The sequence below is a fragment of the Salvelinus alpinus genome, chromosome 11 (assembly GCF_045679555.1).
Source record: "Salvelinus alpinus chromosome 11, SLU_Salpinus.1, whole genome shotgun sequence".
NCBI lineage: Eukaryota > Metazoa > Chordata > Actinopteri > Salmoniformes > Salmonidae > Salvelinus > Salvelinus alpinus.
This window is the reverse complement of record NC_092096.1, coordinates 57975739-58000595: the sequence shown is the minus strand read 5'-3', so window position 1 is coordinate 58000595 and position 24857 is coordinate 57975739. Positions and strand designations below refer to the sequence as shown.

Genomic DNA, 24857 nt, shown 5'->3' with positions numbered 1-24857 from the left:
ATGCATGGCCCCTTGTCGCAAGGATGTCTACACAATTCCTGAACTTGGAAAATGTCCCAGTTTTTCCATGGCCTAAATACTCACCAGTCATGTCATCCATTGAGCATGTTTGGGATGTTCTGGATCGACGTGTACGACAACGTGTTCCAGTTCCCGCCAATATCCAGCAACTTCGCAGAGCCATTGAAGAGAAGTTGGACAACATTCCACAGACCACAGTCAACAGCCTGATCAGCTCTATGAAAATGAAACCTTTGCGCTGCATGAGATGGTGGTCACACCAGATGCTGGCGCCCTTTTTTTTTTAAAGGTATCTGGTAACTGATGCATATCTGTATTCCCAGTAATGTGAAATCCATAGATTAGAGCCCAATTTTTTTTTTTTTATTGACTGATTTCCATATGAACTGTAACTCCGTAAAATCTTGGATGTTGCGTTTATATTTTGGTTCAGAATAGTTTTTTTTTCTTCTCAAAGACTTAAGCTGTGCTTGATTGAGCTTGTGTAGCGCAGTGAAACCAATGGAATAGTCCCAAAAGTGCAAACCCTGCCCATGCTGTTACTCCAGACAGGCCTGCTCCCACAAGCAATCACAGCCACGTACAGTTGAACATGGCCTTGACTCTTACAGTAGTGTAGAGCAACGGGTTAGCAACAACAGCAGCGAGAGGTAGCGATGACTTTGTTGTGAGGTGTTGAAGTCAAACCTTTACAAAGACTGACAGAAAGACACCGTAACAAAGAATACAGGAATTGAACTGCAGGGAATTCTATGTTGAGAGGTCTGAATGAGAGCGTCATCACAGGGTTGAGGTGTGTGTTTATATGGCCAGTGAACGATGCTTCGCCCGCCCAAAACGCATACAGTGCCTATAGAAAGTGTACACCTTGAACTTCTTTCACATTTTGTTGCGTTATAAAGTTGAAATAGATATCGTTGTAGCTTTTTGTCATTGATCTACACAAAATACTCCATAATGTCAGTCTTTTTTTTGATGTTGTACAAATTAATAATAATTGAATAACTACAATTTAGTTGTTGCGTAAGTATTCACGCCCTTGGTTTAGGCAAGCCTAAATTAGTTCAGAAGTAACATTTGGCTTAGCAAATCACATAATAAGTTACATGGACTCACTGAAATAATAGGGGATGACATTTATTTTTTTCCTCTGTCCCCCATACATACAACATCTGTAAGGTTCCTCGGTCAAGAATTGAATTTCAATCACAGATTCAACTACAAAGACCAGGGAGCTTTTCGTAAGCCTCATAAAGAAGGGCAGTGATTGGTAAATGGGTAACAATAACACATCTGACATTGACTTTATCTTTAAGCATGGTCTAGTTAATAATTATGCTATGGATGAGGTATTAAACCACCCAGACACATCAAATATGGAGTCATCCTTCTGAACTGAGCTGCAGGACAGGAAGGAAACTGCTTAGGGATTTTACCATGAGACCATTGGGGATTTTAAAACAGCTATAGAGTTCAATGGCTGTGATGGGAGAACTGAGGATGGATCAACAACGTTGTATTAACTCTACAATAATGACATAAATGACACATTGAAAAGAAGAATAAAAATGAATACTTATCTAATCAAGGTATATTAGTGTTTTATTTTTCATTCATCTTTTTTTTTTTTAAGATCATTTTTCTTCCACTTTGACATTACTTTGAGTATGTTGTGTAGATCGTTGACAACAAATGACAATGAAATCCATTTTAACCCCGCTTTAACACAAAATTTGACTTTCTAACGGCGCTATACTTTCTAACTGGAGGCCATCTAGTCTTTGAGCGCTGATTTACATTACCGTTACAAAACCCCACTGACGTGTTAGTTGTGTTGTTCCCCCTCTGCAGAGCCGGATCCGTCGGATGTGGAACGACACAGTCAGGAAACAGTCGGAGTCATCTTTCATAACCGGCGACATCAACAGCTCAGCGTCGTTGAACCGAGGTAATAATAATTAGTCAGTTAACACCACGCATGCTTGAAGGCCCTGCAACCCACCAGCCTCACACTTAGGTTTTCAGGGTTGTGTGATGTCAAGGAAGAAGGGAGGAATTGCATATGCAGGCTTTTGTTCCGCCACAGCACAAAGACACCGTTTTCTTTTGTCTGGATTGACGAATAATGGTCTTATGTCTGGACCGTGATTGTTTGAATCAGGTGTGTTAGTGCTGGGACAAAATGCTCATCCATTGTCCTGACAGTGAAATATGCTATCCATCAAGTCAGCATAGTGTGGGTGGTTTTCACACTTGATCGTGGCATGGTTGCTTGACGAAAGGTGGTCCACTTTGTGTTTTGTGCACAGAACAAAAGTATGTCTCCAACTCACCTTCTCATATTTATATATACAGTACCAGTCAAAAGTTGAGACACCTACCCATTCCAGGGTTTTTCTTAATTTTGACTATTTTCTACAATGTAAAATAATACTGAAGACATCAAAAAGTGTTAAACAAATCAAAATATATTTCAGATTTTGGATTCTTCAAATAGCCACCCTTTGCCTTGATGACAGCTTTGTGCACTCTTGGTGTTCTCTCAACCAGCTTTATGAGGTAGTCACCTGGATAGTCCCACTAAGCACAAACCAGTTGGTGTGTCCAAACCTTTGACCTGTACTATATATATATAAGGGGTCCTGTTGTTTCTAAAATAATTATGAATCCCTTTATTAAATTAGTAGCTGGGTCATTCCACCAATTAGGTGCCTTTTTGAATAGTGTAATTACACACATTTTTTACATTATGTCATAGACATGTTCAACTTAATAAAATACACCATCTCAAGAAGTTAAATTAAAAAAGGACTATAGTAAGTGCCTATTCAATTCCAAATAAAGTAACAGGATTGACGGTAACAGGACGTGTTGACGATTTTAAATCCCCTTGTGACATGGGCAATGGACGCTGCTTGTGTGCAACAGGTAGGGACAATTGTATGCAAGCTTCACCCCCCAAAAAATATTTATGAAAACATTTCTAGCCTGTCTATCTATGGTTAACAGGGTTAACGTGTTATGATTCGACCCGCTCTGTTTTCCTCCACAAAACACCAGAAAATGTCAGAAGAGTAAAACCAACTCACCTGGTTTTACACTGATTTGACAGTTTTTTTTGTGGTTTTTTTAAGAGTAGTCTCACCATATTGAAATAAAATAAGTTCAGTTCACGTAACCTTCAAATGAGGGACAGGTTGTTGTTTTTTTACCTTAAAATGAATCAATAATAACATGTAATAAATAATACTCTTCAGAAATGACTTAACAATGATGGTGAAAAGTTGGAGACATTTTGGGGGTAAGTGGGTTAAAATCTTTCTAGAAGTCACAGAGGATGCTGTATTTTGACTCTTTAGTGTGTTTTCATTCATTAAAATGTTTTTTTAATCTGATTTATAGAATTGTCCCCTTTGGCGTTTTTCCTGTAATTTAAAATGATTTTTATTTGGATTTCATGTTATGGACATACACAATACCAAATTGCTGAAGTGAAATGGAAAAAGATAAAAAGATAATAAAAAACTGAAAAGTGGTGTGTGCATATGTATTCACCCCCTTTGCTATGAAGCCCCTAAATAAGATCTGGTGCCACCAATTACCTTCAAAAGTCACATAATTAGTTAAATAAAGTCCTCCTGTGTGCAATCTAAGTGTCACATGATCTGTCACATGATCTCAGTATATATACACCTGTTCTGAAAGGCCCCAGAGTCTGCCACACCACTAAGCAAGGGGCACCACCAAGCACGCGGCACAATGAAGACCAAGGATCTCTCCAAACAGGTCAGGGACAAAGTTTTGGAGAAGTACAGATCAGGGTTGGGTTATAAAACAATATCCAAAACTTTGAACATCCCACAGAGCACCATTAAATCCATTATTAAAACATTTTAAGAATATGGTACCACAACAAACCTGCCAAGAGAGGGCCGCCCACCAAAACTCACGGACCAGGTAAAGAGGGCATTAATCAGAAAGGCAACAAAGAGACCAAAGATAACCCTGAAGGAGCTGCAAATCTCCACAGCGGAGATTGGAGTATCTGCCCACAGGACCACTTTAAGCCGTACACTCCACAGAGCTGGGCTTTATGGAAGAGTGGCCAGAAAAAAGCCAGTGCTTAAAGAGGAAATAAGCAAACTCTTTTGGTGTTCGCCAAAAGGCATGTGGGAGTCTCCCCAAACATATGGAAGAAGGTACTCTGGTCAGACTAAAATTGAGCTTTTATGCCATCAAGGATGGCACAAACCCAACACCTCTCATCACCCCGAGAACCGCTTCCCCACAGTGAAGCATGGTGGTGGCAGCATCATGCTGTGGGAATGTTTTTCATCGGCAGGGACTGGGAAACTGGTTAGAATTGAAGGGATGCTGGATGGTGCTAAATACAGGGAAATTCTTGAGGGGAAACCTGTTTGTCTTCCAGAGATTTGAGCCTGGGACGGAGGTTCACCTGTTTTTTTTCTTATATCTTGTTTGTTTCACAATAAAACATATTTTCCATCTTCAAAGTGGTAGTCTTGTTGTGTAAATCAAAAGATACAAACCCCCCAAAAATCAATTTTAATTCCAGGTTGTAAGGCAACAGAATAGGAAAAATGCCAAGGGGGGTGAATACTTTCGCAAGCCACTGTATATTAAAGGGCTTTTAAATCCAATATTTTTGCACAATTTCTACTTAAAATATCAAAGGGACTCAAAAGACACTCAACACCTTCCTAAATTACCTTGACTTTTGTAAAATAGCTAAGCTTTTAAATATGACAATGCAAGTCAAAGTTTTTGTTAATTTATTTAATTAAGACAACACTTTTAATTAATTTGAAAAGGGTTAGTTTTGCACCGGATGGAACCAAGAACCAAAGTAAATGTCAATATGAAATGCTTAAAGCATAATTTAATTTGCCTAACCAAACAAACAGTTAGACAAGAGCATGTTTGTTAATGTTCTACACATCTTCATGAGAACTGTCAACCAAACTAGTTTGAAACCAGGAAAGTAATAGTAATTGCTTTATTTTACATAATTGTCACCTACAAATATGTATAACCATCATCAAAGGCTTATCTCACAATTTCATTATATTGTGAAAATGATCTCCTTTAATGATTAAAGAAATACATCATAGCGTATCGGATGGCGGTCCAAATGAATAACATGTGTCAAGTGCTCTGTCTCTGAGGTCTCAGTGTGAGAAGCATCTATCATAGGTTCCTAGATCCTATCTGCACTAGATGATGATGCCACCACCCTGACATTTCTCAGGGATGACTCCTCTCCAGTCATGGGGTCCCTTGATGGAGAGGTTGAGTCCATGTCGCTACCTCACTCTCTAAATCTGCTCGTCGCTCCCTTGCCCTCAGACACTAATGCCCAGTTATGATGACGGATTGATGTTAGACGGCGAAAGGAAGTGTGGCCATCTCAATAATTAGGCACTCCGCAACGAGCGCCATCCCAAGACGTTCGCTTTTAGCAGAGGGAGGGAGGGGTAGAGAGCGAGAGAGAGAGAAAGAAAGGGGTGGGGCGCGGTGGGGTGGACAGGCCCAGAAGACACTGCCATAGATCTATCATGAAGACCAGGAAGAGAGGAGTAAATTAATTAACACGTTTTCGCTCGAGGCGTTGAAACGCATCGGGTCTGATGTATGAAGTGTTCGAATAAACACGAAGTCTGCCCAGATGCATTTTCCGTCTGGCGCAGGATAACGCATCATGTTCTGAAGCGTCAAAAGCATCACAAACAGATGGGAATAGAATCCCACCTCCCCCTTGCTCTTCTCGGCAATGTTATTATGGAATTATGTGTATGAGCATGCATCTCTCCCTGCTAGTCCTTTTTGAATCGGTATTCAGTACCCCGCCTCATAGTCTCTACATAACTGCAGCTGACTCCATACTTCTCTCCTCTCGAGTAGGAAGCATGCAATCATCTTGATAGCCTCACATGTTTAATTTATCCCCACATTCACGATTATTGCTACACAATCGGTACGGTTTGGAAATGGTCCAATTTATCAAACACAGACACAAGTGGGCGAGCAGCCGGGGGTGGGGAGGAGCTGTTTATCATATCAAAAGAGGCTGGTATTTTTGGAAGGCTTCGTAATTAGAGAACCAACAGCAACAAGAAAGGAGCACGTAGTCATTATATCAAACAGAAGCAATAACCTAATGGATACATCCATGTTAATTGACACATCAAACAACGTATGTAAATTATGTCTAAAAAAGGAATTTGCTTGAGTAAATCAGGATTTTGCTTCGATGCATCAACATGGTCACCAACCTTTTCTCTGCCGAGACCACTTTCTGAGTCAAAATGCGGGCCAAGCTCTACCGCTCAGAATAAAAAGAAAATTGTGAAATTGTGACAATGATTATCATGCCCTTTTGGTGTAAGACCGTCTGAAATTTCAGCCTGATTTGGTGGGATGCACCAGGCGGTAAATTAGTTAAAGATAAACAAGAAAGACAGTTCCAAACCTCTCTGCCAATAACAGCTAGTTTCTATTGTTCCCCTCCCTACTCAGACCACTCCCAGATAGGCCAGGAAAAATTCTTGCTTGAGAAATTGCTCTTTGCTAAGAAGTTTTTTGTTTGTTTCATTTTTCCCATTTTAATTGAAATGACCACTGTGATAGATAGTGTTGGAGTTGAAGATACTCCGGCAATGATGCATTCATAGAAAGATTGCCTGTTGAAACTATCTTTGTGAAGTTATTCAACTGGATAACTGATATTCAGCTGGACTTAAAGATGTGTTTTAAGCTTAAGGTTGTCTTTCACGCAATTATGATGTTGGCCCTTTTGTTCCCTGTACGCTCAGAGGAGTAGAAAACCCAGCAGGAACCTGATGTAGATTATAGTTCTAGTCATTAATAAATGTGGTAAGACAATAGCACCGATATATCGTCTCCGTATCATTCCCATCATGCCCTTGCTGGCCAATTAGCATACAACACATAACACATACTGTAAGTGTTAGCCCATTCCCAACATGTCATCATTAGCGCAGTGCGTGATGCACTTAGTACAGGATGCGTAACAGAGCTGTGCTCAATCCTCAACGTTAGCTATCATAATTAGTCATACATCATCCAACTCCTGCCATTTCCTTAAGTCCTACGTATACCTCTCCATTCAGAGTTGGTTGCGGTTCGTTTTCAGATGTGTAATTGAGACAGTCATTCCTCGAAACTGTTTGTCAAAGACGAGAGTCATATGTCGTTAGAGAAGTGGTTTATCTCCCTTGCTTTCTTTCTTTCCCTCTCTCTCTCTCTTCCTCACTCTGACAGATTCAGAGCACTGCAAGAGAACAGTGTAGGATACTGCGTCGGCAGAACTAATTGGCGTGCATTTCCACCTCAGATGAAAGATGTTTTCCGAAGATATTTACGCACTCTGGTATTGGTACACTGCACAGTTGAATCGGGCATATCACAGAGCACATGTTAGGATCCTGATATGTGCTCTGAATCTGAAGAGAGAAAACTCTTAGGCGTTTGCGAACATAACATATAAACAGTAGCTTATTGCAGATATGTTCGCAACTGGATACCGTAACTCTCACTATTTCACAAAATGAAGCAAATTCCCCTCCAAAAAGTCAGTCAGTTATTCCTCACTAACGGCTGCGCAGAATCCAAACCCACATCCAAACTACAGTACTTCCTGCTCCTTCATATAAATATTCTTATTGTCTAGCTACAGTTAGTCACATTGCTCAAAGTCAAAAATATTATTTAGAACTGATCTGGGAGCAGATTAGTCACACAGACCAAGACATCAGTCACAGCCACATAGTCCAGGGGTGACATTTGGACAAATAGAATCAGAAACCTCTGCTTATGTTCGAAAGCAGTCGAGCATAAAGAACCGGTATTGTGCGAAGGGACCACAATGAGCGCTGTGACTGGGCCTACCATCCATGAGGATGTTTCATTTAAGGGTGTTCCTTTGCGGGAAAGTTGAATGCAAAGAATTTCACTGGACAAAATGCATGGGAGATCTAGAACATTTACACACCGTAATACAGTAACCTTGAAATGGTACCTGCCAAAAGCTTTCATAGCGTATTCAAATCAGATTTGAGTAAAGCAGAAAAACCTGGTATACTTTGGTATTAACATGTCTTAATCTGTCAACAGTGGTGATTTGATCATGTTGTGTTCAGGTCCGTTACTGAAGTGTTATGTCTTTGCTTTGAATGTGTCTATTCTTAAACGTACTGTACTGTTGCACACGCAGCTGATCATGTCTTGAATGTGAGCACACCAAAGCTAGCAATGCTAAATGTCCATTTATCCCATTAAGAAAAAAACCAAACATTATTGACCTACCTCACTGCTGCCGTCTTGATAAACCATGGTCATGTCAGTCTGTTTCAAGCTTTGCTACGTCTGTAGCCCAACTGTTTAACAACTCGCCCTAATGATCGTGTGAATGTTTATTGCTGCCATTGCCTCGGCTGCATCTGCCTGACTGACATGTCTCTCTCTCTCTTTTTCTTTCTCCCTCTATGTCTTATCTCTCTCTCCCTCCCTCTGTCTCTATCTGGCTGCTCCAGGGGCTATGGCTAACCATCTTATAACTAACGCTCTCCTCCGTCCCCATGGCACTAACAATCCCTATAACACATTGCTCGGGGATTCGGCCGTCTATAACAACCCGTCAGTGGGCATGTACAACACGCAAGGTGTGCTAGCCTTCTTTTCATTCCTTCAAAAATGTCGCTAGAATGTCGCTAGAGCTTACTTGTTTGCTACAACAACAAAAAAAATTGCTTTATCACCTTTCTCTTGTTTGTTTTTTTCGCTGGATGCTTTTGGTGGGAGGGGGTGTATGGTGGCTTCCCATTGGGAATCATTTTGTCACACTCCAAACTTATTCATGTGCCTGCATGCATAATTCAGTGTGGGGAAATGGTGCGACAAACACAAAACAATTGGGAAGGGACGTTGGTGCGCCTATTGGGAGCCCAACACACCACCGGTCACTTGTTAAGGTTTTGCTGCACTGTTGTCCTGTGCGTCTACATTCTTATGTCTGTTATCTTCTAAGTGTTGCTGGTAGTTGGTTAAATTAACATCTTTGTTCTGTTAGTCCTCCCAATCTATGATCCTAATATGAAAAATACAAAGTTGTGCAACTGATGAACTAGTATAAACAACATAACTGTTCTGCCTCTGGGCCCCTTTCCAATAAGACAACATGATGTTATAATGTTGGAATGTTTACGACTCTATATATAATCCGACTGAACATTCCCAATGATGTAAATGGCCAGTATTGCATTGGTACTTATGTGCCTCAAACTCTGTGAAAAACAACATCAAGGCGCTACGACAAAATAATACATTCTTCTACCAAAGCTGCCCATTTGTATTAAAAGTACTTGTGTCAGGCAAAATGTGTCACATCTGAAAATGGGACTCAATTTTATTTAATCAGGTCAGTAACTCCAGCAGAGACTATACTGTATGGATGAGTTTAACCAATCCAAAATAGTACTCAATAGTGCTACATACAGTAGTACTCACATATTACTCACTGGATCATTATGAAAATATCAATAAAGTGATGCATGTGAACTAATCCATTAAAAAAAAATCTTGCTCATATCTTACACATTCTACAAGTCTGTCATGACTTGGTGCATGTCAGTTGAATATAACGGTTTTGCCCAAATGTTACCACAGGAAATGCATGTAGGTTGCTGTAGGTGTGATTTTTAACACCTGAGCTGTAAAGTTAAAGGGGACGTTTAGGATTTTACAACTTGTTGTCAGGTGGTTGCTCACCTGGGAAGTATTCTATGGGCCACGAGAACAGAAACTGTAATCCATGGTTTGGTTCGATCTTAACAGCCACTACAAACTTCAGCAAACGTCTATGCAAAACACATCTAATAGTTATAGGGGCATGTGCTCAAGTGTTTGTTGGCAATGGAGATCACTAACATGTTATAGCAAGATTAATACATCATATATGTAAACTCATTTCCCCCCCTTTGAATATACTGTGATCATAGTTTCTTAGAAAGGTTTACATGACGCACGGGAGGTCATTTCTGGAAGCATCATCAACCCTGTGTGCACGTCTCTTCTACCTGTCACTGTTATGCTTACTTGTGTTTTTTCTTTGTCTTTCCTTCTCCTCATGCTGTCCCTAAAAGTGCCTTACAGAGAGACAAGTATGGGAGTCAAACTAAACATTGCTTACCAAATGTAATTGACCTTAGATTTACTTTCTTTTCACTCTATGCTGACGAAGGGGAATGAGAATACAGTCGTCTTATTTGGAAGTAGAAATCCAATTTCAAAAACACAGGTCTTCCTCTGACAAATAGAAATGTGAGAGTCAATCTAAATTCATGTGTGAATACTATTGTTCATTGAACAATGTTCAATGAGCTGTTCAAAATGTCAGACGTTCCTCCGAAATGATTAACCTCTTCTGGAGAATATCCGTCAACTATATTCACACAAAGGAGATGCTTTGAAAGATCTTAATATGTTCTTCAAAATGACCAGCCCAAGGTGCATCCATTTGATATCATAAGATGTCATTGTCACTTATAGTTGACATAATTGTAATCCATAATTTAAGATTAAATTGGCCAAAGTAGCCGACATGCTCATGGTCCTCAGATATCGGATTCATCTCAGATGTCGGCCAATCTTGGAACTCGGTCATCACCAGCATAGTTTTACGTTGTACATGAATATTTTAACTGCAAAAAAAAGTAGGGGAAAGAGGCTTAACTTTAGAGACATTTGAACTAGCCTGATGACCTTGTGTGAGGCTGAATGTTGACATCTCCGTGAACATTTTACAATTGGGAATCCATACTTTCTCTGCATGAGAGAACAGAAAGTCCTTTCCTAACGTATAATTGTCAAGTTTACCCTCATCGCCGAACCCTCTATGGCAGCGTTTCCCAAACTCGGTCCTGGGGACCCCGAGGGGAGCACGTTTTGTTTTTTCCCCTAGCACCTCACAGCTGATTCAAATCATTAAAGCTTGGTGATGAGTTATTATTTGCTGTGTAGTGCTACGGCAAAAAGCTCAAATGTGCACCCATTTGGGTCCCCAGGACCACGTTGGAGAAACCCTGCTCTATGGTCTACAGTATATTTATCATTACAAAGTCAGTAAGTTTACTATGAACTTTCTTTCTATGTTATTCCATAGCCAACTCAATTTAAGATGAAGCTTTCTGAAAGGTAGACTCAGCAGTATGACATCATGCTTACAGATATCAACAACAACATTCACATCTATCGAGACTGCTACTATTGGCTCTTCCCAATTTGCACCATCTCCATTGCCCACATTGTGGCAGATTTTAAATGCTGTTTTTGTTGATTTGCTGTAGGCAGGAAGTTGCCCCGCACTAGATGATTATGGCATATTGCTGAGTTAACCTTTAAATCGGGGGCCTATATGACTGGGGTCCAGAAGATGTATGTTGTGTATCTCGCTCTTAAAATGAAATGCATGGTTGTGGTTTGTTGTCGTTTGAGTGTATGTGCATAAAGCTTTAAATGTTGTCGATTGTCACACATGTATAAGTGTTCTCATCTTTGGACAAATTTATTCCCAACTACAACACAAGCCAAACATATAGAATTATGACAGAAATGTAATTGCATTACAAGTACGATTTGAATATATCATTTTACTCTGAATTTGTGTTTTGTGTGTGTGTGAAAAGGTAAGCATATCTAGAATCGACTGACTATGTTAAATCATTTAGAGAATCCTGCCATTTGTAGACATACCATATATACCCAACACAAAATTATAGTGAAAAGGTTCAACTAAATAGCACAATCTGTGTGCCACCCTGAAGGTTGCACCTCACATTAAAAGAAAGCAGAGTTTTGCCAGGCTTAATGTGTGCGTGAACACGTCCAAGCGGATGACATTTAGCCATTCTAATGAGCGACCGCTACTTCCATCCCTCTCTTCTCTCCAGAGGGAATCCTGAACAATGCCCGGGATACAAGTGTCATGGATACTCTACCACTGAATGGTAACCACGGCTACAGCATCGCCAGCGCCGACTACATGAGCGACTGCGTCCAGATCATCGACCGGGGCTACAACCACAAGGAGACTACGCTGGAGAAGAAGATCCTGAAAGAGCTGACGTCTAACTACATCCCCTCCTACCTGAACAACCACGACCGCTCTGCTGAGCAAAACCGCAACCTCATGAACAAGCTGGTGAACAACATGAGCAATGGAGGCAAGGATGTTGGCCTGGGGGGGATGGGGGGGATGAACGTGGCGTTGGACTTGGATGAGCATTCTTCCTTCCCTCCGCACCTCCATGATGAAGGTCTGGGCCTGGAGTTGATTCGGGAAGAGTCCAACGCCCCTCTTCTGCCCCAGAGACCCCCTTTGCTGCCACCCGTTGACAACCTCCACCACAACCACCTCCACAACCAGGGCCCGCCGCATCAGCCTCCGCTCCCCCACCACCACCACCCAGCCTTCTCCTCGGCCACCACCACCTCGTCCTCGTCCCGCCGGCGGATCCCGCAGGAGAACAGCGAGAGTTTCTTCCCCCTGCTCACCAACGAGCATACCCTGGATGTGGAGCCCACTTCCCCCAGCCGCCACCCCCACCACCTGCACCATCCCAGGGACTCCCTCTACACCAGCATGCCCGTGCTGGCAGGCCTACCGGAGACCACAGACTCCGGCACCACCACCACCACTACCGCCATCCTCGCCGATAAAGATGCTGGAGAGGGCCACCCGGCAGGGGGCAAGAGCCCCGAGGCCAGCCAGGACGATGTCTACTACAAGAGCATGCCTAACCTGGGCTCACGTAACCAGCTGCACTCCTACTACCAACTAGGGAGGGGCAGCAGTGATGGGTTCATCGTGCCCCCCAATAAGGAGGATCTGTCCCCTGAAGAGTCCCCCCAGGAGCCCTCGCACCTGGTCACCAGCCTATAGGCCTACAAAACCAACTCCCCTGACCCATCCGCCCCAATCCCTTCTCTCGCCGTGGTTCCCCTTCTTCCCCCCCCACTTCGCCCTACGCGTTCCCTTTGTGCTGATCAATCGTCGGCAGTGGTAGCCTTTTTTTTTACTCTTTGTCCCGAAGACTATAATCGAAACTGATGCCAGTCCCAGTACTGACCGCAGACAGAATATTGAAACTGTTATGTTTTGTGGATAATACATCTAGTCTGGGTTGGATGTTGGAGAAGTCTATTGATGTGCATTTCACTTCTTTTTTTTTTTTGGTTGAGATGCCCGAACCCTGTGTGGATGGATGTTTTCCCCTTAGTGTGAGGGGAGATGAGCACTCGGGACGGTGGGATCTCGTGCTCTGAAATGCGATTTGACAGTCCAAAGGAACTACAAACAGCCACAAAAAAACATTCTGCTACTAGTAGATGTGTAGAGTTCAAATCAGAACAAATCAAGAAAGACTATTTTATTATACTTCTGTATCCATAATGGCTTTTTAAGGGGTTTTCTTCCTCTCTAGTGATATTGCAGCACATTTTTTTCTGAAGTGTTCCTGCAAGTTCGACTAAACTGATTTTGAACAATATCATGAAGGACCTCTTTAAATCCCATGTGCTTTACAGCATATTTTTGGTTTTGTTGTTTTATTTTTATTTTGCTGTAACAATAACAATTGTCGAAAAAGAGGGAGAGAAAAAAACAAATAACAGAATTATGAGATATTTCTATGTAAATGTACAGATACTAGCGTTGCACATATTAGTATGATTTTTGTTCCACCCAAACCTTTGTCTCTGTAAATGTAGTTGGTTAGGAGCCTTTCCTTTCTGTTGTGCTGGTCTTGACACCAGTATGAGCATTTTTTTCAAGAAACGACAAACAAAGCAACAAAACGAAATAACACCCCAAAAAAAATCACAAAACAAAACACTTACCGTACATGATTTTTCTCTCTTTAGCAATGTAACCACCAATGTTTTCCAAGCCATTTTTATTTCACAGTTCGATTATTTCTTCACTGTGTAGATAGAAAGAGAAGGATGGTTCACACACCATAGAAGGAACACATCACAAGTGTCTGAAAAGTTAGCCAAGTGTTGGCCTGCATCAGTTATAAGAGACCGGTGCATTCTTAGAGAGACAGAACACGTTGAATATCAATAAGCACTAGGCAAACCGAAAAAGAGGCCGTATTTTACTTTTTGAAGAGTGAACGTTTCTAGTGAGAAAAACAACGGGAAATGTATTTTCTTTTCTTCCTCAAGGGAAAAGATTATTTATTTATTAGTTCAAACTACAAAATAAAGTGAAAAATCGAGGTAAAGAATTCAGCAGCACAGATTCATTTTTATTGTGAGTGGTTATGGCTTTTTTATTTATTCATTTTTGTATTGGTTTCCAAGTTGAATGACCTCATAACTAATATTTGTTGTAACAGTGAAACTTGTTTGCCAACAAATAAATGACTGATTAAGATTTACCACATAGTTATCACAAAGGTTGTGTTTTTCTGTGGGTTTTACATTGCTATTACTCCAAAAGGCAACGCAAGGCCTTGCATATAAAGGTGTTGTATGAGCTCTGTTTAAATAGCTATTTCATGAACACAATACATGGAAATGTGTCACTGCTGGTATAATATTTACTCTGAACATGGAGGATAACATGTGGGTGAATAAGAGAGTGAACATCCATCAGTTTACCCTGACATGAGCTATGAAGAAAGGTGGGTAAGCAATCATTCATTTTTTTGTATTAATATTTGCCTTGATTATTACTTGAATATCTGTCATGACCATGTTTTTTTTCTTCAAATGATTGACTTTCTCAACTGAGTGGGTATGGAGACTGCTGCAGTTATAGTGGCCATGTAAAAAAAAAACTAAACAAAATTACACCACAGCATAGATGTCTTATCTTGTCCATAGACTTCTTATAGACTAAGGAAACCAATGTCATTTTGAAATTTGGGTGAACTGTACCTTGAACATTTTGCCCTTTCCAGATGTTTTAACTTTTCCAATGCTTGATGACAGGACCATGGTCAGCTATGTGATGCTGGTAATGACCCAATATGACATGACATGCGTCATATAATGTTGTGCAAGCTGTAGCTACATGTACTGTATGTCAAGATGCTTATAGTGAAGAGCCATTGGATCGGACAATGAATGTCATGCCAGTGTTGTACTGTACATAAAATATGGTCCATGCTGTGTAGACTGTTGCATTTGACAATTCCTATGAAGCAGTAACATTTCACCCAATCAAATATATTGTTTCTGAAACTCGGCACTTCTCTCCTTATTACTTTGCTTTATTGGTTTTTGCATGTTATGCATTCAAAGCAGTAGGACAAAAAAGAAAATGTCCGCCTCCAATCCTGTATTCATGGAGTCGCAGATGTGATTGATGGCCGAGTCCTAGTGAAAAATGACAAGGGGATGTGAGGCTCGTCTCATAACTGCTCGCGGCCCGCCGCCACTAAAGGGACACTTCCTTCCTCCCCATGGATATGCATGAGGCTGGATCCCCTCTTAGATCTCTCTCGGGTAGCAGTGAAGAGCTATGGCCCTCGCCGCGTGTCAGTTTGACTGGCGTTTACAAAGTGGGTGAGTTAATGAAACGTGCTGAAAAAGGGACTCTGGCCTCCATTCACTTTATTAATGAGTCATTACACTGGCTCATAAGTGGGCCCCGGGCCCTCACCGCCTCTGCCATGCTGCACAAAACGACCCCGTCATGAGTAAACAGGTCTGGAATCGACACAACTACTCAACCGCTGAGCCTTGTGTGTGTGTGCGTGCGCTTGTGTGTTGATGGCTATGATCTAATGCTGATGCATGTTAGCGCGTGTGGAGGATGCTTTAATTAACTTTTTTGGGTCGGCAGATCAATCACATTCACTGGAAATGTGAGAAAATGTCAAATTAGTCTTTATCTGTAGATAAGCGTTAGTTCTGTGAGGGGGAAGGCTCTAAATATTTTGAGACTGCAGTGTGTGGCATCTCACTAAGGGCCTTAAATAATTGAATCAGTTATCATACTGTAGGTCCCAGGGGAAAAGACAAAATAACTTTCCTTTTATCCATTTCAAGAAAGAGCATTCGAATGAATAGTCCCTTTTAGGTAGTGTAACTTGGTGGGAAAAAACACATTTTATTTCACCATTTTTACATTCTGTCAGGAAGAGCACGTTCAACATAACAAAATACATGTTTTCCCATGTCAAGAGTTTAAATAAAATGACTAGAGTAATGCTATTAAGTGCCAAATAAAGTAACAGGGTTGACAATTACATCTTAAATCAGCCATAAATCCCTTTGTGACGGGGAATGGAAGCAAGTGTGCGACGGGGGCAATTGAATGCAAGTTTCACTAAACATTTAAATTGTTAAAACATTTCTAGCCTCTCTATCTATGGGTTGACGTGGGTTGACGTGTTACGCTCGACCCACTCAGTTTTCCACCTCAAAACATCAGAAAATGGCGCAGAAGTATAGAACCTGCTTTCACACTATGATCTGATTATTAGATGTTCAGTTTCTTTCTTTTAAACAACTTAAAATGGAGTAGTCTCACCATATTAAAACGAGAGTTCAGTTCACGTAACAGGGTGGACCTTAATTCTTATTTTTTTAATATATATAATTCTCCCTAAAATGAATCACTAATCACATGAAATAAATAATCATCTTCAGAAATGACTTTGTCAAAGCAACAGAATAACTAGGGCTTTACAATGGTGGTGAAACTTGAGGTTAACTGGGTTAAATCTTCCTGGAGTTTAGAGTGTGCACAGAGGGATGTGTCAAAATACAGAATTTTGGCACTTTAGTAGTGAGTCTTTTTTCATATTAAACGTCATATGTATTGAATGTTCCATGTGGTCTATATTAAAGGGCACTTCATTTAATATAACAGGATTTTAAAATTCAATATTGATGCACAATTTCGAATTAAAATATTAAAGAAACGCAAAGGGACTCATTTCGTGGAACTGCTTCACTTATTATGCAATCAATAAATCATACATTCAACTTGTTGTTTTAAATGGTTTCCTAGTCTAAAAACAACTTCATACAGGCAACACAACTCTCCTTATGTAGTAAATGAAACTTTTTTTGTCCCCCACTGGTAGAGGGCATAAATACACAATTATTAATTTCAAACTTGAAAATCCCCCTTGAATCCTTTCAGACAACACATCCCCCAGACAGTCCATGTAACCGTAGATATCCTTGGTCCTGACAAGGAAGGATATTGTCTATCCCCTCATCCCTCCTTCCTCTCCATCGCCTGTCCATGCCACCCATCCTGTCGGCCATTAGAAAAAATAACCTCGCTCTCCTTTATAAATGAAGAACAAGAACTTCAAATCCTTCCATATCGAAAACAACAATGTAAACTTTCTAATTTTGTAATGTCATATTGCATGTTTGGTTGTTAATGTTCACAAAGCATTCCGTGACAAAATGAACAACAAGGTTGTCTGTAGAAAAATAAGAAAAGAAAGTTATCAACGCTTGGTCTGACAGCTAAATTACATATCTGTCAGTAATTGAGACACATTCTATAGGGAGTGGGACCACTCTTTGTTATTGTGCATGTTATTGCAATTTGCAGCTTGAAAGGATGCCCGCTGTCCTTTGTTGGTTTGAGGGAACATGTACAGCAAATCAAGAAAAAGGGCACTTAAGAGTATCACTGTTTGGAATCTAATTTTATTAGCATTATCTTCTAAGTACAGTAAGACATTGGTGATGTTATGATGGTCACATAAGTATGTTTTGCAAAATACCATTTGAACTTTCTGGTTGGTCTTGTCGTTAATATATGGCTGATATGATATAAAGTTATTTATAGTGAATAGTGAGGAACCGATATGAAGACATTGGTTAAGTACTTCAGGAGAAGGACTGGCGTCCCGTCGGCCAACTTCAGCCCGCGGGTGATTTTATTTAAGCAAAATGTATTATTTATATTTTTTTACCTAAGACTGTAAAAACACCCGCAAATCAGTTCCAAGGGATTTTAATTTTGGAAATCTGTTTCAAAGTATTCCCACGCATAATAGAGAGAGATATGTGATCATATACAAATGTAAGCAAGGATTGAAATGATTGTTTTAGTCAAATATTATATCTGTTTGGGCTTCTTGCGATCAATTTGCAGTCTACAAATGATTTGTAATTATGTTACTGACCATCCATTCAAGAAAAACTCGACCTGCGGCCCAATCTAGTTGATGGTCCCTGGGCTATAGGGCCGGGCGGCTTCAATGTAGATGTGTTGAGAAGGTGAAGTGTTCAACTTGCAGGGATTGCTGGCTGTTCAGTTGAAGAGATTGTTTTGGGAAAACCATTGTGTGTGTGTGTGTGTGTGTTCGGAGACACTTGTATGTTGTGTATGAATACCAGTGAAGGAGTAGGTCAGATATGACATATATATCAAATGGCACATTTTCGTATCTGACCCTCCCTGTAAAATCAATGGGCGAATGCCCTGCAGAATTCCAAATGAAAGGTGAATCAATGTCATCTCTTGGTTTTGTGTATTGGTACGACCTGACAGTCCTTGCAAATAAAAGAAACTGCCTCCCTACCCTTTTCTGTTGAGATAACATTGATTTAAGGGGATTTTGTCAATGTTTGCTACCCTCTGGTCATTCTTGTAAAAGGAGACATGACCAAGGCTACAGTTTATCTTGGAGAGCTTTTAAAAAGTTGGGGTAAACAACTGCAGGTAAACTATGTTGTGAGGGTGATTTAGGAGAACACATTTCTAAATTCACGATGAAACATCACTACACACTGGCTACACTTGGTGTGTTCTACTAGTTGGTCTAGTGGTACTCTTTTGTTTTAGAGGCCAATGGCTTACTTGGAAATGTCTTCAATTCAGTGCAATGAGTTATGTTACACTAAACTGTTATTGAATTATGAAAGTCATTCAAACACCTACTATGCAGTTTTACATCAATCATCCAGAATATATCTTGTGGATTTCATTCGCAAGTCTCTCTACTCCTGGCATGCATCATCCTTAGCTTTAACTGGACTTGCCTAGGTAAATAAAATAAAATGTTTTTAACTGTACACCAAGGCACCTCTATCACGTATTTCACCCATAAATATGCCTTAGGATACCATTGCGTCGCCCCTGTTTATGACTGTTGAGGGTGGCGACCACAGTCCTGTGCGACCCTTAAATGTTTGCCGTGTTCAAGAACTACGTCATCTGGGAGTTGGCCTGCTTCCGATGCCATGGGCAAACAGGTCGTCTGACATTCCCTTGAAGCCCACAACCAGTTCATCTGGAAGATCATTCTTACTGTGTACAGGCCACAATAGATGCAGGCCAGCAGCCCGGTAATGACTGTTCAGGGACCTGCAGAATGTACTGTAGTTTACAACATGGGGGTGAACAGCATATAACAGGATCCCACTTGTGCAATGACAAAGCTGCTGCCCTGTATACGAAATCAGTCCAGACATTGATTTGAGGCACTTGTAAATCTGTGATATTTGGTAATATCTTGTTTGTAGCAGTGCGTATTAGCTCTTTTGGTAGAAAGTGACTGGTTAACTTCCAGAGAAAATATAGCATGAATTAATCATCAAAGATATTAATGGTGGTGATTGTTGTGTTCATTGCAGACATCACATCTGTTGGCAATATCAATATGTTTACAATAAGCAGTGTTTCCCAATGCCAGTCCTCCAGTACCCCCAACAGCACACATTTTTGTTGTAGCACCGGACAAACGCACCTGATTCAACTCATTAAGGACTTGATGATTAGTCGACAAGTTGAATCAAGTGTGCTTGTCCGGGGCTACAACAAAAATGTGTGTGGTTGGGGGTACTGGAGGACTGGAATAGAGTGTATATAATGAGCACCACTTTGCAATAAGGGAACCTTACCCATTTGTTATATTGTCTAGTCCAGTTAAATGAAAAGAAGAATAGAGGGATATGGCCAGACATTTTTAGCTGGAAGCCTAATGGTATTCACCCGGTGTCTGGCCTTAAGTCAAGGTAATAGGAAGAAATCTGACCCGAAACACCTGAGCTTTGACAAGTGGATGGATTCTTGACATTGTCACTGGCCCATTTTTGGGTGGGGGGGTTCCACCTCTGTTTCAAGTGCCAATCAACACTGATAATCTTTGAATTAAAGATGACGAGATAACTAGCCTTTATTGGGGCTGGGGCCGGGCAATTGTATTTTTATTAAATATATGAACACAAGGCCCTAGATGCTGAAGTCTAAACAAAGATAGCATCATCTAATCAAAAGACGGCCCTGAGTGTTTCAAGGGCAGAATTATTTTCTGTTAAAGGCCCCCCCCCCCCCCCCGAGGATTTAGACCATTTTCTTCAGCATATTGTAGATTGAATCGGTAGATAGTGTCACAGTGGGCTAGGTGTGATGGGTCCAGACACCCCGCCAGCACTCTTAAACCTTGAAACCTGGAGCAGCAGTCTCTCATCTGTGTCCTCTAAGTCTTCCTAATGTCCAGCCTGCAGACATTGGCCACATTTTCTTGATGATCTGCCAGATATTTGGAAAAGGTTGTGTTCTTTCTGTGTTCTTTAAGAAAGCACAAACAATAGCTTATGCAATGGAAGTGCACACTGTTTAATAAGAACATTGTAAAAAAAAAAAAAGACTATTAACTGATAAATTAATCTGCTGACCTTGCTTGATTATGACCAGTGTTCCTGTAAAGTAAAGTTTAGGGTTAGGATTAGCTGACTGAGTTATCCACAAATTTCATGGTAGCCAGCATTTTAATACTGTTGAACTGAACTTTATTCCACAGCTGAATTGTGTTGAACGCCACTTCTGTCCAAAAATCTCTTTCTCTGTCCACTCAAACAACAGGTTGTGAACTAGGAAGAACCAGAGAGGTCACCAGAGAGACAGTCCCTATTTTACATGCTTACAAATCCACCATATTGTCTTTGACATGCCATAGAGTTGCTTTTAACTCTTAAGATCTCTTGCCTCTTCCAGTCCAATCAAGGTGTCTGGTAAGTCATTCTTGAATCAACTGTGCTAAGCTTGCCAAGTAAGCTACCACCTACCCCAACAGCAAGCAATTACCCCTGTCATAAACAAAATGGATGCCATGCATGTTTCACCACACATTTCAACTGACGTGAATATTCACTCCAAGCAGACCATCTCAATCTATAAAGAAATATATTGCACCCAAACAGCACACACAAACAGACGGATAACAAAATTGGTACATCTCATGGAGCTCTCCAAGGAGCTATGTTCATTGGTGACCACTGCGATGTGATCATCATTGCTATCGCTAATGTGTGTACATCTGGTTTTGTGACAGGGGCTGGAGATGTACGGATGCCAATGTTAGCATGCTGCAGAGTCTATTGCAGAGGATGAAGTCATACTGTGCCATGTTTGTAATTGGATCATCCGGCAGCCTGCTTAAATCTGGATTTGATTTTCCTCTCGGAGAGTTGCACTGGGAAATCTGAGGAGGAAGTTGCATAATATCACCCAGGACCGCAACCTCTCATTTCCTCCTGTCAAAATATTTGACGTCTCAATGCCTCCTCATTAATGTTTGATAATGTCCTTTAATAAACAGGGCAGACTGTTGTGGACAGAGCGAGAAAGTTGGCTGTCAGAAGTAAAACAATGTAAACAAACTTTTAATCCATCCGTCTGCATATTTCAAGACATGGCATATGGGGGTGTAGTGAGATACCCAATAGGCTGGACGATTCTCTTCTCATCACTCATCTTGACAAAATATATACTAAAAACCCGCAAAACAATCAATCTGCCATCATTAACACAATGGAATAACCCAATTATTAATTTAAATATTGAAATAGCGTGGGTGATTGATCAAATTTACGACCAAGTGGCAAACAATAATGCAGGCACTAGGAATGGGGGTGTGAGCATGAGGGTCTGGGCAGATGAGATGTAGTTGTTTGTGTGTGTCTGTAAGCTGCTGTTCATATTTACAAGGTTGTATATGGAGTTAAAAAAAAAAATACTAAAAACATGATATGAGATCGTATGATATTGATTGCTCTGCCATTTAGTGTTTTTCATATTCATCTAATCATCAATAAGTCAGTGGGGGATTTGTTTCTGAATCCACAATGTCTGGCAAACAATGTGGCATTTTGATCAAAGGTTCAATGCCATTCAAAGTTCAACGAAGGGCATTCAAATGAGATGTGCGTGTTAGAATAGGAATTGTACCATATCTTTCACTTCAGAGCTTTTATGGAATGATTCATCTGCACGTAGGCTGAATATCAACGTTTGAACAATGCAGTTAAATTATTAATTGGTTGCATGTCCTTGTGTAATTTTCACTTTGATTGTGTTAATTTCAATTGGAAATCCTTTGGAGTGTGGTAGAAACTGTTGCAAATGTAGCCATGAATAGACAGACCTATATTGGACTAGTGTGAATTATTAATTAATGAATGTGTAAATTATATTAGATTGTGTAAAATATGAGACAGTAGGTTTGCATAGAAAGAAAGCGAGAGAGTGAGAAAGAAAGGGAAAGCCTACTCTTTCTAGTCGTTCTTATCCTCTCTACCTTACACTGTAGGTTAGGTTTAGGTTAATTACTTTTCTGTAAGGTTATATAGCCTCGTACTATTTCAATTGTTTTAGGCAGGTTGTGTTATTTGGACCCATGACATATTGAAGACAATTCATCATAACAAAAAAATCTCTCTCTGTCTCTTTAATTTCATCAAATGATTGCCTCACCTATCTTGGAATACAAATGAAAAACATGCAGCATGCCAACGTGACAAAGCTAGACAAAGCTCTGTTACTTTGCATGATACATTAAGTCATCACACATTTCACTCAATATGGAGCTGTCCTTCAAGCCAACAGGGAGGAGTCAAAGATCTGAGTGCGTCCTTGAAGATATTCAGATGTTAACCATGTAGGTCGTTTTTGTATTTTTGTGTTTTTTGGAGCAGAACAAATTCATGAGGTCAACACTGTGCAAAAAGCTGTGTATAGAGTATATAGTGTTAACGGGATATCCAGTTATTGAAGGATTCCCATTCAGTAGCTCTTTAGTCATTTGATCTTTTTTTTTTATTATGCAACTACTTATGCTTGGCATCTGTGACTAGATGTGATAATGTGGTGAAGTCCATCATATTTAACCTTACAGGTTAACCATACACTGAGACAAGAACTGGTGTAACAAGACAGCTTGTCCATTCTCTGACTTATATGCATGCATTATGCAACATGTCAACGTGCATATGCCTAATTAACAAATGCGCGCACACACCAGCCACCTGTTTGAACTTCAAAGGAATTCTTAAGGGAACACTGCAACATTCATGGATTGTCTGGAAGCCATACTTTGTAGCATTTTCCCATTTATCTAAAAGCTAGGCTTACTGTGACACAGTCTTGCCCCTTGCATACTGAAAATAAAAGGGGAATTTAACATAATGGCATAGGCTGGAAAAGCAAGCGGTTTCTTTTGCATTCTTGTCGACTGAAAAGCCTCTGGGTTTGTACTCGACAACCAGTTGAAGCGCCACACATCCCGACACAAAGGAGACACACTTCCTGCACCTAATCAGTAGTCACCTCACAGAGTCAGTGAGCTGGTGCACAGAAGAGGGCTTTGGCCCTCCCTGACAACCGGGATCTGTTCAATAACAAGAGCTCTCTGTGTGAAAGAGGCAGGCCATGTCGCCAATAAGTAAGAAGCCATTATTCTCTCCTCAACTCTGGAGAAAGTAGAACTAAAGCTAAAACACACAGACAGAGAAATGAACTGATGCTCCTCATGCTTGTGTGCTGCCACTGCCACACATTTCTGTGTGGTGGTATTGCACCTTGAGGTAATGCATTGTGGGTAGTCTAAAATGAAAGGCTATGCAAAATGTGTTTATTTCATTTAAGGAATGCTATGGAAGTTTAGTTAATTGTTTAAATCAAATGTTGGCTTGAATGTTGGCTCTAGGGTTGCCACATTATATAATATTAATGAATTTCTTAACCCTCAAGCTACCCACATTTTGACCCCATTTTGACCCCAGAGACATATCTTTGATCGTTATTCAATTCTTCTAATGTTTTCATTACTTTGTCAATTAAGTAATTTGGGGTCATTTTGACCCATTTTGAACCAAAAACACCTAATTCCGCCTATAGTAATTTGATAAATAGGACCTTTATTAGACTCCGGGTTTCTTTGGATACATAATAACAAGTTATCCATACCACCAGAGGGTGGAAGGGAATCTGTATCAGTGATTTTGACCAGACAGACAAATCTGCATAAATATAGCTCCCCACGTACTCGCCTAAGATTGTGCTTTTCTACACCACGTTTTGTATGACTGTGTACAAAACCAAAATGACCTTATTTTTGTGCATATAAAAATCTGCCAATGGTATACAAGAAGTAGAAATACTCAGATACACTCTGAATCTACACAGAACACTGTATTGGTGTGTATTATCCAAAAGTAGTTATTCTAGGGCAAATGTAAAAAAGTCTATTTGAATCCATGTTTTTCTGCAGACATATTACATTATACATACAGTATCATCAGAGGGTGGAAGGGTACCTGTTGCAGGGATCTTGGCCTGATAAACAGATTACCTGCAGAGATGGACCACCTTATGTCAGGGGTGGTCAAACGTTTAGGCTCTAGGACCACATCAGGATTTTTGTAAATTTACGGAGGCCAGCAAAGTTTTTTTCTGGACTGATTTGTTCGTAAAAATGTATCTGTGGGCCAGAAAAATGGCAGTTTGAAAATATAAGGCCAAGATCATTTCT

At 40.4% G+C, this 24857-nt stretch overlaps 1 protein-coding gene across 6 annotated transcripts in view; it reads left to right on the top strand.

Annotated features, from left to right (window-relative positions):
- The window catches only part of LOC139534554 (adhesion G protein-coupled receptor L3-like), a 301582-nt gene extending 286268 nt beyond the window's left edge, over positions 1 to 15314 (top strand). The window contains exons 21-24 of one of the 6 annotated variants that reach the window (XM_071333761.1): positions 1873 to 1969; positions 8595 to 8723; positions 10203 to 10220; positions 12009 to 15314. In XM_071333761.1, the coding sequence (XP_071189862.1) occupies positions 1873 to 1969; positions 8595 to 8723; positions 10203 to 10220; positions 12009 to 13000 (1236 nt within the window). In that variant the 3' untranslated portion in view covers positions 13001 to 15314. Of the gene's footprint in view, positions 1 to 1872; positions 1970 to 8594; positions 8724 to 10202; positions 10255 to 12008 lie in introns of all 6 variants that reach the window. The other 5 variants (XM_071333765.1, XM_071333763.1, XM_071333762.1 and 2 more) reach the window with 5 other exon arrangements.
- The last annotated feature ends 9543 nt before the right edge of the window (positions 15315 to 24857 follow it).